Source organism: Adelges cooleyi, unplaced genomic scaffold (genome assembly GCF_023614345.1).
Source record: "Adelges cooleyi isolate 19-005CV unplaced genomic scaffold, UGA_ACOO_1.1 ACOO_flye_CR_arks_rails_tigmint_CR_PRNA_8, whole genome shotgun sequence".
Lineage (NCBI taxonomy): Eukaryota > Metazoa > Arthropoda > Insecta > Hemiptera > Adelgidae > Adelges > Adelges cooleyi.
In genome coordinates, this window is record NW_026096513.1 from 5371645 (window position 1) to 5391076 (window position 19432).

The following is a 19432-nucleotide window of genomic DNA, read 5'->3' on the forward strand; positions in this document are numbered from 1 at the left end:
GGTACTTACTCCAAAGAGTTACATATACAAGCCGTAAAGATATGAAAATTTAACTTTCAACACAACACAATATTTAGCGAAAAAAAAAAAAATAACAGTATTGTTAAAAAAGTTAAAAGCTTTGTTTTGACTTGGTCATTATTGGTGAATTATAAACGGGTTTCTAGCTAAGTATGCATTATAAAAGTCCTAAATTAATAAACCGCGTTAAAACGATATTAACCTAGGTCATTTTTTTATGTAATACACACGGTAATAGAAAGATTTGTAGGACTATTGTTAGTATTGTAAGTTCACTAACATATAAATAGCGTTTTCGCTCTCTAAAAAAACCGTGATAATCTTGACCTTTTAACGAAGACAACAAATCATAGAAATATTAATTTGATATATGCCATTTACAAAAAAAAAAAATTAATTGTTTAGTCTTAGACATACACCTAATAACGGTGTACTGGTGCTTTGTACATTTGCCAGCGCTAAAAAGTTTTATTCCATTTAATTTTATAGCTGTGAACTTTTACAAAAAAGTCCGTCCAAGTCAGACTTTGTGCACACTTTTTGACTTGTATATTTTTCCTCCAATGTACGTTAGGTCTACCGTTCAAAAGTATAAGTAAGAAAAATTGTGCACCCCCATTCGTTAACGTTAAGATAACAGTAAGTGGTAGTTGAACTGAAGTTGACTATTGTTGGCAGCATGACTAAATAAACAGGTATGACATTGGCGGATATCATGAAGAAGGCTTGGGGTTTTAAAAACCTCAAAAAAAAAAAAAATAATAATTTACAACTTAAAATTTATGCTACATTTTTTTTTTATCAATCATGCCAGTTCTATTTATTTAATGTGAGAATAACGTACTAACAATTTTGATTGGTCGACAACCAGTTTTGAACAACTAATCGTTATAATAGTTTAAAAGTTAGAACGGGAGGAGGGGAAGTGTAAGCAGATAGACTTGAAACTTGAATAACTTCAAAAATATCTCTTCTTCACAATTCCACAATTTGAAAATGAATGTGCTCCAATTACATTTATTTTTTATTTATTTTTTACGCTATACAATTTCAGAAAATTCGCTTTCCGCTTAAAAGGAGAGAGGAGGGTAGGGTCTTGAAAAAATAAAATAACAAAATGTCAAAAATAACAACTGCAGTGAAAAATACTTGTTACAATCACTATATTTTTGTTGTTTTTTTTGTCACAAGTTGAATATTTAAATTTGGTACGATAACACGAAGAACACAAAACTTGACAAAACTTGTTTATCTAATTATATAATATAAATGCTAAAACATTACTATCGAAATAATAAATTTATATGTTAATGGTAGTGCCAGAAAGTCAAAAATATAAACTCAATGACGATTATTCTCAAACGTGCAAAATTACAATATATATAAATAATTAAATTTATATACAAAAAGCAAACACAAAAAAAAAAAAAGAATTCAGAAATAATTATAAATTAATAATTTAGAATATTTTTATGTAAATATATACATATATATATATATATATGTATTATACATAATATATGTATATATCAATGTACATTTCAAATATCATCGTTGAAAGAATTTTTATAGGTACAAAGAAAAAATCAGTGTTTTTGTTTTCGGTCACTAAATGAAATTCCATTTAAAATTATAAAAATAAAATAAAAAAGAAATTATAACAATATATTTATGTGGATAGACCAAAACAGAGAAAGAACACGAGATGATAATAAGAATATTATAAAAGAAAAAAACTCACTCTTATTGAATATATAAAAAAAAAAAAGTATTATCCATTATAACTACTAGCATAATACTCGTTATTAATTTTTAGACACACGGATGGTAAGACAAAAGGGATAAAATGAAAAATAAACATCTATATATAAGTATAACTAAAATGTCAGTTGTCTGGGTTTGAACCCGGCCGTTTTGCTGCCGTGGTTTTTGTGCGGAGTCTTCATTTGAAGGCATTGGTACGCCAAAGCAGTCATTTCTTGTTGATCCGTTGTTTTGCCGCACGTTATTTTCCACCTCACGTCGTCCTGTTTGTCGAGACAATGAATAAATTAGATTTAGTTTTTACAAATTATATTGTTAACACGAAAAGAAAGAAATACAAATTTTACACAAAACGTTAGTAAACACATTATATTATGATAATACAACAAAGTAGTGTATAATATTATAACCGACGACCGACATTACCTTGGAAACGAGACCCGACCACTTTTGTCCGTGTGGACTTCCAATGTGAAGACGCTTGAGGACACTGCTGTTGTCTGACGGCTGTGGTAACTGTCGGCGGATAGCTGTAGCTTGCGGTACGCCTGGTGAGGCGGTAGGGCCATTCTGGTCATCACAAAACAACAATACATACAACCACCGTTTACTACACCGTCACCGTAATAATAACGAATAGCAGCAACTACTATTACTTATTATTATTATTATTATTATTATTATTTATCAAACAAACGAAATCCAAAGGAATAGGAAGAATAGATAAGCTTGATTTTGTGAATAATCATTTAAAATTGGTAAAACATACATTTGAGGACTGGACCGATACACCGAAGAAAAAATAAATTTAAACTGATTTTCTTTTTTCACGCTTTCAAAAGGAATGGGAGGAACAATGGACATTTTTCGTTAGCATATAAATGTATATATAAAAAAAAAAAATTTGTTTAACAAAAAGTATTTCTCAATAGTTGTTATACTATTTTAGTATGTGTAAACTTTAGAAGTAAAATATAAGTAATATAAATAATTAAAAATTGAAGAGATATACAAAATGCACTTTAAACAAGTTTTGAGAAATACTTTTTTTTCTTTTAAAACATGCAACAAATTAAAGGTTTTTTAACTTAAACGAGTATAAACAATGTTTTACGAGAAAAACCATTTTTTAATTTACTATTTTAATACGAAAAGTCACCCGTTAAAGGTAAAAATATAAAAATGTTCATTTCTCGTTACAACATTATTTATACACATAGTAGTTATCGACCATTTCTAAAATAAAATCATAAACCAAAATAATACATTCAAACCGTTCTATGTGCACTACTAAACAACTACATTGTGTGTTCTAAATCAAACTACAATACTGTGGAACAAACAAAAAACACAAAACCGGGAGGATCAGAAACCGGTTTCAAAATCCGGTTAAAACTTTTAGGAAATCAGAAAGGTAATATTGACAGTATCGTCTTGTTGTCGTAACCAAAATGGATAAAATTTAGAAACGGCGTGGTAAACCAAAGCCGGAAAGAGTTAAGTAACGGTATTGTAAATAAAAAATATAAATTAATGGTGTTGTGTTAAATCGAAATGTAAATCGGTATTGTAAATTTAAATCACAAAAGCCCTGCGCAAAACACCGGTACATAAAAACAAACATTCAAGTATTATTCGAAGAGACATTGAAGTTTTAAAATGTAAATTTTAAGCAATAATTCAAATTTAACCGATACAAATATGCTTTATAAAAAATATTTTACTATGGTCTATGTCACATGGGCCTTGAATAAATTCATTCCGACTGTTAAATTACAACATCCAAGTGTGTTAAAAATTCACCTATTTAAAAAAAAATAAGACCCACAAGTCTTACACGAACAACTACTGCCCGCCGACAGACAAAATTTTCGATAGACACAGACTACATAGAAACACATAAATTTTACCTCTCTTGTTGGAATTTTCAACGTGTCTTTCATGCATTCGATATATATTGTGTTTTTTTATTGTGTAACTAAAGTGACTCGATTCCAACAGTGCGCAAAACTAAAGTACTTGACGGGCACTCAAATCGCTCTAAACGGTGCATATATAATTTAATAATAATTAAGAATGAATAAGAAAAACTACTTTTTTTTTTTTTTTTTAATGACCTACTCACCCAAATACCTGAAAAATATTAACAAAACAAAAAAAAAAAGGTCTAAGTTACAAGGAACAATAATAATATTAATGTAATAAAAAAAAAAAATATCAAAACTAAACACACACACACACACACAATGAAAAAAATTGGCAGGTTCGGTGTATGATATAAAAAAATATAATATATTACGTATTCACTCTTCAAACCAGATTAGTGTAAAAGAAAAAAAAACATCTATTAAATCTTAACGCTCCGTTTTTTAAATTTTGTGTTTACCTTTGATGCTGAATATTCTTCCGACGTGAACCTCGACTCGTCGATTACGTTGGCTGACGAATAAACTTCTCCGGCGTTTGAATTTCGAATTACTCTCGGCTATAAAAATAATACGGTACAATTGTTCAACAATTTTTTTTATACGTAATTAATAGTGAGGATAACCTAACAACAGTTGTATACTATTAGTTGTCATCAAACGAGGTGACGGTTGAAAATAAAATAATTTTCAAGTGTTTGCTTTTAACAATAATTTATCGTCAAATCAACGATAGCACTCTCGACGGAGTACGATATTATTTAAAACTGTATAATTTTTTAAACGCAACGTACGGATGTGTCTAAAGGTTGATTCCACGAGGCAGTAGGTGAAGCCCACACTGGCGCTAGACATTTTCTGGCCTTTTTTTGTGGTGTAGGCATTAAGGGTTCGGCGTTCTCTTTTCCACACGCGACCGTATCGTTTGTATCCTGTGGACAAATTGGATTTTCGATCAATACACACAAATATGACGCGCAACACACGTTTTGTTTGAAACTTACACAAAACATATTCGAACTGTCGGTTTCATATTGGGAATCTGAAAGTTCACATTCCTTTTTGACTCGATCTTCTTGTTTTATGTAATCAGTTATGTCTTCAATCAACGCCGATGGAGACTGAGACTAAAAAAAAACAAAAAACAATACATAAATATTACACAAATATGTGTACAAAATATGGATTGTTAACGATAATTATTATTGAAACAACAACATACTAAATGTTTTACGCCCATCTTGCGACCAGCTTCGGCCAGTGCTATTTTAAACGGAGTCGGCGTATGAGGTGTGTTCGTTTTACTCATTTCCGGCGTCTTGACGTCATCGTGACTTCTTCCGGCAAACTTGTAAGTGAAATTTGGCGTCACTAAAGTCTCAGATTTCATTCTGTCGTCGACCAATTCTTCGTTTATCGCTCTGGTACTACAACCGGCTAATAGCCGTTTGACTGGTGTCGAAGACGAATTAACAACAAATGACATTGAAGGACTATTTAAGAACTAAACGGAAAAATTATCATTATTATACATTACAAAAGGTTTGAATATTTAATATTATACAATGTACAAAAAAATAGAAATTATTTTTAAATAGGAAACTTTAAACGAAACACCTCTTTGTGGCGTTAACCATCCACAATGTTTAGCATCAACTTACGTACGAAGAACCGTAACCTAAAAGCTTACCCTGGCGCACATCGTATTATATTATCATAATTAATAACAATAATATAATAAGAAAAAATAATAATTTTCTTTTAAAAAAAATACTTCTAAATAAAAGCAGTTAAACAAATAAAATATAATTAATTATTTTATGTTAACCAAAAGCATGCAATGCTAAAAAAAAAGTATACGATGCGTGCAAAATATTGTTTTTTAGTAGTCTACGAAGCAAAAGACAAATTAACACAAATAAGAAGCTTAAAAACCCTTTAGATAAAGTAACAACTAATCATTCGTTTTTAATTTTTTTGAAATTAAAATACAAATAATTGTAAAACGACAACCACAAATACTGGCATTATTATATCATTTACATGCACTATTTCTAGTGATAATAATTATTGATCATAGAAAAACAAACACTACGAAGGCATAACAAAACATATTTACATACTTGTGAGGGACTGAACGGAAGTTGTTTAATTGGAGTCCGTTTCTCAGGCGTTCCAGGTATACTCAAGCCTGACAAAATGGTCTATACCACAAACACACACACACATCTCAGTTTTTTTTTTTAGCAAAAAACAACACAACAAGTGGACCGAGCAAAAAAGGGAGATACATTTTAGGAGGATTACCTTACTCTGATTAGAATAGAATACCACAATAAAAACGAAAACACGCGCTCAGGATAAAAAAAAAAACTGAAAACGTCGCAGAAAAAAAAAAATTGGCACTATGCATACAAATATTAAATTTTCAATACAAGAAAAACCGATCACACAAAATCATTTCCATGCACGATTACGGCCAACCGCGTAATAGTTTTGCGGGTCTCGTATGTTGTGTAACGCTTTTGAATTTCGGAATGGTGTAAAAAATGAGTTGATATTTTTAAATGTTAAAATATAGTACACAACGATAAGCTTAATATCTACTACACGATGAATGTATATAAATAATGTATAGTTCTAATTAATGTTTAAATGTTTGATATAGAAAAAAAAAAAAAAAAATCCACAACCGTAACCAAAAAAAAAAAACCTCTAAACGCACCCTCCAAAATGAATCGCATAATATTTGTAGCGTGGTGGAATTGTGATATAACGAAAAAAATAAATCCGTATAATTATTGATAAAACCTGACAAAAAACTATAAACAAAGAATAGTGTATTGTTTAAATCCTTTTTTTTTAACAGTTTTGTGTCGGGTTTTAAAAACAATTACAATATTTGAACGCATTATAATATGTGCCACGGAAAGACGATAAAGAAACCACAGAATAAATTTACCGCTATAAGATCATAGTAACGTATCGACCAAAAATGTTCTTAACTTGTTTATAACGTTTTAATAAGCAGTTTCCGCGATAACACAATACGATGGAAATATTTATACAAAACTTTAGTATTAAACAATGTATCGGCCATTACGTTTAAATAAAATTCAGTTAGGTAGGACTAGCCATCAAAATACTACAATTTGTGTTAAAATTATAATGTAATAAGTATAATATAATAAACTAAATTTATGGTCAAAGCGGATAAACCGTTTCCCCAAGACAAGAACATTACAATTGTTTTTACACTTGTTACACTAAACACTAACTTGAACAAGGAATTCAATTTTTTCTAATTTAATTTCACCTCTTCTGAAATATACGCATTTGGTCGATTTGGTCACTACGATCCTAAGACGACAAATTATAATACAATTAGAAGCGCCCATAAAATATTTTATTTAAATTAATTAAACCGGTTTTCTTACCTTTGATAAATAAAATATACTGAGCAAAATTAGCGACATTTATTGAAAATTAAACGAAAAGCTTTATTTTTTTGGAAAATGATAATATTGTGATACACTAAATACACCCCATTTGTGGATTTAATAAATCTCCCTGCCCATGAGTACACACCCTTACACCTAGTGTACAGCGTAATCGCGTCGTTCAGGCGAGTATACGTACGGACTGCGTGTATATATTTGTCAAAACGACACGACCGAGACGACTGTAGACAGAGTTCCTAGTAAAATCAGTTTTATATACTTACATTGCACTGTATATTCATGCCGATTTCGGGGTAATCCGAAAAACTCCTTCGTCTTTTATTAAGTTTACTGTTGGGTGAAAATTGACTTTGTTTATTTGGTGTGGCAACGTCGTATTGGTAATCTGGAAAAAAAAAATTTTTATCGTATTTTCATTGAGATCAGATCATTACTTTTTTTCACAGAGACGATACATCGGAATGACCGACATCGAAACATACTGAAGTCGTTAAATACGGGTTAGGGTTTATTAGGGGTTATTTTTATTTATTTAATATAAAATAAAAATTATTTTGTCATAATATTAAATGCCTAGCAATTTCACAATCACTATTTTGAAAATATAAATATGTTACTTTTGTTTGTCCATAACTCTACAGGAAGCTTTGGATTTTTGCTCTCTTTTGCTACCTCTTATGATTTTATTGTTTGATAGTCACTTATAATATCTAACACTTACAAAGCTCGGGGCAGTCTTCTTTTTTTGGTGATTTAGTCGGGGTAACGAGATGTAGTTCGGCGTAACCTTCGTCCGGGGAACTACCGACCACACTGTTATTAGTTTGCTGAGTCTCAACATAACCTCCAGTTTCGAACAATCTAAAATCAATTAGTTAATATGTTTTACGTGCAGTATAATATCTACATCGGTAAAAGTAATATTTATTTTCTGCATACCGATACGGTGAATAGCACGATGGAGAGTTGGTTTGCAACGGAACAGTGGCAGGTCTTGGCGGAGACTCTAGTTTATAATTGACTTTAAAGACGTCTTTAGCTATATCGTCAGCTTTTTTTTGAGGGGTCGACATTAAAGAGTTTAAGACTTCCGCAGCCGCAACTACTTCATCCTTGTCGCGTACGTCTTGTTCGAGGTCTTGTTTTATAGGATTGTCCGGTATATATTTAGGAGGCATCCAACCAATATACTGAAAAATAGAATTTACAAAATTAATAATCATTTAGCCATCGAGATAAACAAAATATAAATAAATGTTAGCCGCCTTAATTTAACATAAATGGTTATCGTAACGCAATACGATTATTTTACTAATATTAATTTAACTTCAATACCTGAGTCGGCATGTCAACCGTAATATACTCGGACCGGTTAATTTGTACTGCGTTTGGACGACCACTCGTCGAATCGTTTTTGTTATCCATGGGAGCCCTAATACTCTTAGATTTTGGTTTCAACATGCTTTTACCGTAAAGTTCGCCTTTTTCGTCAATTTCGTATTTTCGACGCATAGTCGAATTCCAATGATTTTTTATCGCATTGTCAGTCCTGTAAATATGATAGAAGTCTCGGTTTATTTAATGTCTTTTAATTTTCAATAATAAAAATATATTAATCAATGTTAAACATTTTTTTTGTGATGTAAATATAATATAATCAATTTTACCTTCCAGGCAACAGTTTAGCGATTTTGGCCCATTGGTTTCCCCATTGACTGTGTGCCCTAAATATAATTCTATCTTCTTCGTCAGTCCAGGCACTTTTCTTGATATTGGGATTTAAATGATTGTGCCATCGCTCGCGGCATTGTTTACCTATCCGACCTTTCAAATGTCGCGCTATAAGAGTCCATTTTTTGGGACCGTATTTTTCTACCAACTCTAAGACGGTTTCATCTTCCTAAAACAATAAAAGAAAACACACAAAAGTTAAAGTAATGGTAATGTATAACTAATATGACACTATGGTATAAATATGATGGAACGTGATCGTCGCATACTTCTTTCGTCCAAGGTCCTTTGACCAAATCGGGATTTACAACTTTGTGCCATCTCTGCTGGCATTGAATATCAGACCGATCATTGAAATGTTGAGCAATAATATCCCATCTTTCTTGATATTCATCGACCAACTGTTTCAGTCGTATGTCCTGTATGGAGAATTAAAAAATTAAAATTATGCATAATAATATCATGTTAAATTTTTTCTTTTAATAAACTCTATAAGACAAAAAAACAAACCTCGTCTTTGGTCCAGCGACCTTTATTGATGGAGTTGTGCGACGACTTGTATTCGACCAACCGTCGGCCATCATCGCTCGACAACAATGGGACACCGAGCGGCGTCGCATAATCGTCCGAGTCATCTCCATCGTCGGTTTCGCTGTCATACGCTGATCTTGACCTGAAACATATTTTTAAGGGGATTTATTAATATTAAAGTCAACTAATTAGAAATAACACTACTGCAATACTGTCATTGCTCTAGTCATAGTTTTATTATATTCACACCGAAAAACTGAGATTGAATCACTAATCTATAACAATAGACAAACCCTTTAAAATTGTATTTATAAAAACCAAGGACACATTCAAGGAACATTAAGTCTCCTTATTGGTATAGTAAGCACAGAGTGTACAGTTCATTCAAATGAAGCTCCTACACAATGCAAAGCCACAGACCGTGAATCCTGTTTCCTGGACCCTTAATAAATTGTACATTTCTTGCTCGATTATATCTACATATTTTAAATTAGTTTAAGCTGTTGGTATCCAAAATTATGAAAACACAAAGCATACAACTGACGCCGTACACTAGTATTCCATTTTTCAAAGCAAGTAAAACAATTTCAGCAATTTTAATTTTCGAGTTTTTTTTTTATTCTTTGAACGATGTTCTTTTTTTTTTGTCCAAAACAAATCATGCTCTATCGAATTTATTTACTCGGCACGTTTAGTTTCGAAAATTATCATCTACAGTGATACACATAATGCGAATAATACACTAATCGTTTATTGAGCCAATACGTATTATCTACATTTTATCAACACAACCGTGTTCATATAATAATAATATATTATTGTAACAAATTAAAAGTAATTTAATTTACGAAAATACCAAATGATTATCGTTTACCGAATTCAACTACTGCCGTTGTTAACAAGATAATTTCTTTTCTTTTTTTTTTCAGGAATAACCTGATTAAAGTTATTAAAACTAATTGTGTCGAATAATGTTTGTTAAATATTTTTCCATTTGGTTTAAAATGAGGTAAAACGCAGTTGAAAAACTAACTTAAGACAATTATATATAATTTTTTTAAACTAATTATAAAAATAATTCTCGGTTCGCGACTTACTCATCGTTGGAAGGTATCAAAAGCATTCGCTTGTTGCAATGATAGTCTTGGCCGGTGTTGACGACACAGCTAAAAGGTCGTTTAGACATTGACACAATAAGTGGAAACTATATTTTTTTATTTAATAAAACTATTTTGAATTTCGGTAACAGACGTTTTTTTTTTTTTTTTTGAAAACTGATCTAGGACGGACCACGATGTGACAGCAAGCCCGCGTTATACGGGTGGAAAAAAAACCTTGAAAGAATGAAACACTGAACCCACCACCACCATTTACACACGGTCTAATATATAGTGTATATAATATTATTATGGCGGGAGCACACCACTGCGGAGGCCAGGTGGTAGGTATAAGACAGCTGGGATTACTTGGTTAGGGGATCGACTAAACACACAGCAATACGACCCCTCCTCCTCCGGTTGGCCATTATAGACACATACATACATACTTGATAGGAAAAAAAAAGAGGAAGCTGATTTCCTAACATGAGAATAAAAGGGCTGTGACTCGAAATAAAAACTACTACTAAGTGATGCAACAACATATAATATAATATGTATACATATATACATATATAAAATGATATTACAATAAATTGAGAGAACCGGAAAGCACTTGCGTTATAATAGTTACACATATGGCTATATAGAAAAACACCTTTGGCGATGTCGCAATTTTGTTTCAAGTACAAACGAGTTGAAATTATATTATATTATGCTAATATATAATATTGTCATTTAAAATAATATTATATAAAATCAACACGAGAGGAGCGGAGGAAAACTTTTCCAAGTTTATTCGGTTAATTGGGTCAGGTTTGGTTGGAAACAATAGACAATAAGTTAACCTAACCTAATCCTAACCTGTAAAAGAGGTTGTTTTTGGACTGGGATGGTAGATCCAAGGGGTGAAAATTTAACACGGTGTATAATAATATACTTAAATCGCTATAAAAAAACGTGGCGACCATCTTTTCATTTATTACATAATGATAGCATAATTTTGTATATAGACATTATTATAATTATTAGTATCGTATAGCTGGTACAATTTAATACGAATATAATTATAAATGAGAAGATTGCGGCCTCCATCCCAAAAATCATTATTTACACATCAAGTGTCCTGTCTGATTTATTCTACTTTGTGGTAGATGTGGGTTGGGTTTATTAGATTTATTTTTTTAAGGGAATGGTATTAACTATAATATAATATATATTACACTTACAAATTACAACATTTACAATAGCTCATAGTAATGAATGATGATAATAATAAATTATAATTGAAAGGTCTGCGAGGAAAACCACCAAACGAATTTTTAAATTTTCCAACATGCAAATGTATGAAAGGACTATCTAAAAACTTCGCTCAAACTGTATTTATATAATACAAGTCGTTTATTTTATATGCAAGTATGGAAAAAATATGTTTTACATAAAAAAAAAAAATAATAGAAAAATGTCTATAACATAATATACCTATATTCTAATCTATGCTTATTGGCTGTAACTTAGCAGTAAATATTTAAAACGCCTATCCATTAAGTCTTGATCAACAGAATTGCTAAGATATTTGTTATAATTGTTTTTTAATGTAGATTAACTACTTACTTTCGGACTCTCAAAGATGTACCAACAGGCAGCAGTGTCGGAAAAATTTGAAAATATTTGGAAACCGGTCTTTATTGCACTAAACGAGAGCGCCTCCAAGAACACAACCAAGTAACTCAATTTTTCGAAATATGTATGCGATAACAAATTCACTTCTGTTTCAAAAACTACTTGATCATTTTAAAAAGTTACGATAAAAAAATATACATATTTAATACACACATACCTAACCGGTGTGATAAAACCCCACAGGGAGGGTCATAAACCCCAAACACCCCCTTGTATACGCCTTGTACGACACTGGTTTGTAAAAACATCCAATGAAAACACAGAAGTCAGTGCGATAAAAAATGTATCAGTCGTTATCTTTTAATTATCCATCTGACAAGTAATACGTTAAGTTCAAAGGCCTTCATTTGGTCGGACGGATGTAAACTATTTTACCTTGTTATTGATGTACAAATTATTCTTCACTTTGTTACATAAATCAGGTGTCGTATGATACAAAAATAAAACCTAAAATAATAAATGCCTCATTTAAATCATAGCATAATTCTTTAATTGCTTAAAACGTTGGAAATACCTAAAAAAAAAAAGGTTGGTTACCTGTAGGGCAATAAATTTAACCTCTGGACTTGACAATTTGTAATCAATGTATTTTTTTTTTTTAGCATTTTCAGCATTTTATACAATAATGGGATTACACGAGCTTTCTAAGAGTCATTTATTATTTGAGATATTTTTTTTTTATAGCGGTTCAATTTTTAATTTTTTTTACTCAGAAACTTAACCTGCTAAGGTAATTTCAAGGTTCATCGGATATTGTCATCTTTTGGACAAAACTCACCCAAAATGTTCTAAAACCGTGTAATTAATTTATAATTTTTTTAATAAAAAGTCCCAACACGCTATAATGCTACTTTTGATCACAACGATTTTAAACCCATCCTTTGTACGAAATTGTGTGATACAAATTTAATTGCAACACTTTATTTTTTTTTATACGTTGATTCCCAATTGTAAAGCTACAATTTTCCGGTTTAATTCTTAAATAAGGTTATAGCCATTTAAAAAGCCATTTTTTTTCTTATTCCAAGCCATGTCCGTTTTATTTATATATGCACACTTATTTCAATTCCCGAGTATTTAATTTATTACCACGGGCAAGAATAATACAACGATTAGCAATATGACGGCTAAAATGGTGTACTAAAGATAAGAAAACAATAATTTACGATCAATGTCCACTACAGTTGCAGACCGCAATAGGTATATTCGCTAAATCGGTATTATTTTTATTAGCGGGAGTTCTACACTAAAAGCACAACCCTCGTCTACAACAGAGTGGTGCACCACGACTATTATCATTTTTTTTTTGTATATATAAATGGTAACAGTTTAAATCAGTTTTCAAACAAATTTTATACTTATTGAACACTAGACAGCAGGCATTTCTACAAAAATCGAATTCAATTTTATTTTAGATGATTATACAATGCAGTAGTTTTATTGCAATAAAAAACCCTATCTACATATATATTGTATATTTTATCATCTAAATATTCGCATCGAAGAGCTTAATATTTGATTGTGACTGTTATCACTTTCAGAGAACTCCTAAAAACCTGTGACCTCTCCGGCGGCCCCAACTGTGATGGCTTTTGTTTGATATAAGACATAAAAAAACCGTTTTTTTTTTTTCCAATATTATAATATGTTTGTTACACAACTGAAAATGTACACGTTTTATTGGTGTTGTCATTAAAAAATCTTAAGTCGGTGTTCTATTTTCGTAACAAGGAAAAGCGTGAAAAAATAGTATTATGCATGCATGCATTAACATTAAAATAAAATGAGTTATCTCTTAACTGTTAAGATTTCCAGAAAACGAGTATTGCACAATAGAACAAGCAACAAGTACAATACAATATTAATGACATATCCCAACAGAACAAATTTACCGTTAATATGAGTAAAATATTTCCATAAATAAAAACTAAACTAAAGAAATAAGAAAAAACTGTTTAAATTCTATTCAAACAATTTGAAATAATAATATAATATGGGATATATAATTCGCTATTTTTTTTTTTAATTGTTCTAAATAAACAACAATTAATTATTTAATAGTTTTGATTACTAGATTAAAATGTTTTTTTTTTTTAATTTTTAGAGATTAAAATATTGAGAATTTGTTACCTATTATAATATATTATTAGATAAACACGAAAACCGTTATGTTGAGAAAGTGTGGATAACAACGAGAGAATATTGAGATTAGGAAATAGTATATCAATACAAAATTATTAAGACAATAATATGATAGAACATAACTTCAAAAATCATAATATCATCAATTATTAATTTCATGAAACAAACAAAATTGGAAAAAGGCTACTACTGTGTTTATACGTTCCCATCAACTATAAATAGAGTAAAATATACACTTTAAACACGTCTTGTAAATCAACGGTCAATAAATAGATGTTTTTTTTTTTTATAATAGAAAAATAAATAATAGCCCACTAGTCGTCTTATAATGACTATTGTTTATGACAGGTTTAAAAACATATTTTAATAATGTGCTAGTAGAAATAACAATAGAAATCTCTATCGCATAATTTACTTTAACCGGATCATTACCGTCAAATGATTACAACAATATAATAATAATAATACACCAATACATTTTTGTAATGAACGATAACAAATAAACTAGGGGGGACACGTTTTTTTTTTATTTGCAGCAAAACCAATATTATCATGACAAATTAAAGTGTACACAGATGTACTTTTGGGCTGTTTGGACGACTCTTTATCAGCCTTTTATCGGTGGGGGTGGGGGGGCTAGGGGTAATTTATTTCCCTCCTTAATGTTAAAAAATTCCCATCTATTTAAACTTGAGCGACAGAAAAATTCTGGGGAAAAAAATATACTACAGCCCAAATGAATCGACTGTAACTTGCTTGACAATAATCAGTTGAATTAGTTAATAAACACCAGAAAAAAAAATGTCAGGTACAAACAACAAAAAAAAATATATTTATAATAAATGCTGCGGGTATGTGATAATATAATATTATTGTAATGGAAAAAATATTTACTTTACCTAAACCTTTAAGATATATTATGTAATTAACCTCTTTAAAAGGGAAGAGACCTTTGGAAGAACTTTGTCGAAACGATGACCAGTTTACAGAAAACGGAAGAGCACAGACAAGTGACATACAATAAGGTCTACCTGGTAACAACCTAATAAAGGACAGAGCATAATAGCATATTTTAAAGGTAGCTATAGTAGGTAAAAAAGTCACATGGTTACCCAGGGTCCACCATGACAACAATGGTGGATAATTTAGAAATGGATGTCGAAAAAATATAGCCAAAAATCGATATTTGGTGAAAGTGAAGACTGGAAAACAACTTGGCACAAATTACATTTTAACAAATAAAAATTACCATTATTTTAGTATTGAAAAAAATACTAATTTATAAACATAAATTGTTTTTGATAGTAAATGTATAATTTTTAGTATTTTCAGCAAAACATTTTTTTAATAGCTAGTAACGTTTACGCAGTTCAAGATTATTGCGATACAACCAAGAAAACTGCGGTTATGATTTTAGTAATTTAATAACTACAATTAATACACAAACATATCAACCATTACATTTATACAACATTAAATATTATCGACTACAAAATTATATTTTTGTATATCTTTCTTTTTAGTGTTTAAATTATTAAGCGATTTACAGATATGTTTTAAATGTAAAATTACCTTCTGATACTCTTAGAGTTACGACGTTATACTCGTACCACTAAATTCTACAAAAATTAGCTGATATAAGATTAAATGTTTTGGTGGAAACTAGAGCAAATAAATCTCCTTAATAATAAGTACTTAATAAAAGTTCCAAAATTGAGTTCGGTCTTGATTGTTCCGTAATTATATTTACAACAAGACACGAATACAGGAATATGAATGAAAGGTATTTTTAAGTAGTCCATATCAAAACTATTTTTTGAGTTTTTAACTTAACACACAGTTAACGTAGTGTAATGTTTTGTTTTTTTATTTTTATACAAGTGATCTAAATTATTAAACCTAGGAACCAACCAAGTTACTTGGTAGTTTTTAAAAATGTCAACATTTATTAACTTGTATAAATAAGTATAAACATTTTATGTAAAATCTTATTTTATTAAACCCTTAAATAGTGATGTGCAGAATCCAGTACCGTTCTGATAATTTGTAAGTTGATAACGTCGTTATCAGTTGAAATAAAACATTGTAATACAATGTTATAAAATACCACATCATTGCAAAAACTTGTAGGATAATATTAGTCTACAGTATATAGACTACAATTTAACAGTAATTTTTAACATTTCCTCAAAAATAATCATATCTCAACGTCTCCGCAGACAACATATATTTCACATTTAGGCAGGAATCCTCTGGTAACAAGTTTGACGCCTTTAACTACTGTGACATACGCGTTGGTGTTTATAATAAACAAATGTTTGCTATATTTTTTTAAAAGCGCAATTTACACCAATTTCTCAGCCGTTATTAGGACCAAAACATTCTTAAAACAATATCGCTGTAGGAACATAAACAAACACATAGTATTGTTTTTTTTAACTCATATCAAACTATTTTCTGTAGAATGTAATAGTATAACTACATAACTATTGGAGTATCGCAAGGTAATCTTACGTTTAAAATTTATCAGTAATTGCTTTTTTCATAAAAATATGTTAAAAACAAAAAAGATAGAAACGAGTAATATTTTTTAAAGCAATGCCTTTAGGTATAGTAGATATATCTAAACCGATGCTGATAACCAATATTCACTTAACTATAAATATAATTTTAAAAAAATAACAATATTCAAATTATGAATAAACTACATTTAATACCTATAATAAAATAAAAATTAGTTAAAGATAATCTCATTTGTATAGATTACAATGATATTTGTAGATTTAATAAAGCATATTTTTTTTTTTCATTTAAATGTCTTGGCTAATTTTAATTTGATGGGACGTCAACAGTTTTTTACAATTTCAGCTAGCCGAGGGGGGGAGGGCAGAAAATCCTTTAGCATATGTTACGTTGTTTCTAAGAAAATTAATAATAGTAATTTCGTAGTTTTTTATTTTTTTTTATTGTAGTTTTGTTTGGATTTTAACAACGCTGTAAAGTTTTTAAACAATTACCGTTTGAGCGTTATTTACTCAGAAATTTTAATTTAAAAAAAACATATTTGGAAATGTTGTATAATAATATATTCCAGAGGTATTTAAACTGTGCGTCGCAGCTCCCATGGGCGTCGCGTGAGCTGTTGGTTAAAGGAGCCCAGGAGATTTATGGATTTCCGTATGCCATAGGGGGGAATTAATAGTTAAGGAGTCGTCAAAATACTGTCAGGGCACAGAGGAGCCGTGAGATGAAAATGCTTGAATACCACAGATATATTTTGAAGGGTTTGATGTATGAAGATATCGATTTTACTTTCCGATAATGCATCAAAGCTAAAAAATCCATATCGGATATATTTTCCGTCCCTTTCGGGCGTTTGTTCGACGATTCATAAATTGAACGAAAAATAGTTGATAAGAAAAATTCCTACAAATTTGGCACTGATAAGACAAATAAACAAATAAACAGAATTTCATGGAAATTTTTTTTTTTTTTCGGTAGTAGAGGCCAAAGTGACTTGGGTATAGGTAGTTATTTTGCTAAAACTGTGACAAAAAGAGTGACCAGAGTCGATTGCCTAGTTGGCGACCGTAGAATAGGTGTATGTTGTTTTGTACCTAACGGTATTAAAATAATATTATGATTGTCGATCCGTGTGCAATCGGATTGGGGGAAAAAAATTTAAACGCACAACCGACAATAACCGTCGGCCAAGGTCACTGCGATTTTAATTCAAATTAATCAAAACCAACAAAATTATCGTTCCCCTCGGTGGGAGGGAAGGCCGAGCCCACGACGATTGGCGTGTAAACGCCATATTCAAAAACGACCTACCAAATATCGAAAACGGTAATTGGAAAATTATATATACCTACATACAACATACTATTATTGTTAAAATAATAAAAAAACTCACCTATTCATTTATCGGCCGGGACTGATCAAACAACCGTTATGACTACGACGAAACGACCATCAACCGACATTCCATAACAATATCAACGATAATTTTTTTTGAATATCACACACACTCAACCGCGGCTGTGCGCTTCCGGCCGACCGTGTTGTTGTTGTTGTCCGTCCGCTGTCCGCTCGGTGGCCGTCGGCAGCAAACGCATCGTAGGTACGTAGGACAGAGACACCAGACGACGGGACGACGGGCCAACGTACACACCACAATGATCAGAGCTGTGCTGGCTGCTGCTGGCGGTGGCCGCTTTCGACGGGGGGGTTCGGCCTGGGCGAGAGACGAGACACACGGACCGACGGCGGCGTCAACGACCAAAACGACAATACGAAACGGATAAAAACAACATTCGAATTTCAATATTATTGTGATTCTGCGCGTGTGTGTGTGTGCGTGCGTGTGTGCACGTCAGTGTGCGTCCGTGTGAGTGCGGCCAAGGCGCTGCGGAAGATTACGGTTACGTTTGTATTTGCCCGTCGCAGTGCAGCCAACCGTGCCGGCGTTGAATTTCCCGAAATCTACCTCCACAACGCGTAACGGGCGCGCGGTGCACACACGCGCACGTCGTCCGACACGCGACGGAGATAACCGCGTACAAATAATAATTATGATAATAAATAATAATTAATAATACAGAGGTCACGGCCCACGGGTCTAGGGTAAAATTTTCCATTAATTGACCGGTGTTTCCTCGATTTTGGAAAGAAGGGAAGAGGTTGATTTGATTTTAAGCCCAAAAAAACGCCCTTCACGCACGATTTCTCATCTACACGATACATATATATAGTTGCTACACGAAGAAATCTTTTCAGCGGTTTAGAACATATCATGGTCCAGGAACAAAAAAAAGAAATTAATAAGAACACATCCCTGGCTGTAAAAAATATTTTTTAAAAAACCGACTTCAAAAAAATAAGTGGTCTGTCACTAAAAAAAGTATAAAATAATTGTTTTTCATTTCCAATTAACACAATGAACGACACGATATTTGAATATACCTATATATAATTTATATATAAAGGGGGGGGGGATCATTTTGGAGTTTCGGTTGCAAAATTGAATAATAAAGTTCTGATATTCGTGTTAACAGTTATTATTCGACCTAACCTA

The 19432-nt window shown here is 31.2% G+C and overlaps 1 protein-coding gene across 4 annotated transcripts; it reads right to left on the reverse strand.

The window, feature by feature from the left end:
- Window positions 1-1565: 1565 nt before the first annotated feature.
- LOC126845741 (myb protein) lies at window positions 1566-18732 on the reverse strand. Of its 4 annotated transcripts, none has more exons than XM_050584610.1 (15): window positions 10531-10634; window positions 9413-9575; window positions 9172-9321; window positions 8839-9071; window positions 8507-8720; window positions 8111-8361; window positions 7893-8032; window positions 7435-7556; window positions 5834-5914; window positions 4933-5214; window positions 4715-4837; window positions 4505-4642; window positions 4172-4270; window positions 2212-2355; window positions 1566-2048 (listed from the first exon to the last, which is right to left on the reverse strand). In XM_050584610.1, the coding sequence occupies exons 1-15, from the start codon at window positions 10617-10619 to the stop codon at window positions 1899-1901; spliced, it is 2379 nt and encodes a 792-aa protein (XP_050440567.1). In that variant the 5' UTR covers window positions 10620-10634; the 3' UTR covers window positions 1566-1898. The 4 variants fall into 4 exon arrangements, 3 of the variants coding, with proteins under 3 accessions (XP_050440567.1, XP_050440569.1, XP_050440568.1); XM_050584611.1 differs by lacking the exon at window positions 10531-10634 and adding an exon at window positions 18272-18732 and having other exon boundaries at window positions 1568-2048; XR_007686817.1 differs by lacking the exon at window positions 1566-2048 and adding an exon at window positions 3696-3825 and having other exon boundaries at window positions 2233-2355.
- Window positions 18733-19432: the final 700 nt, after the last annotated feature.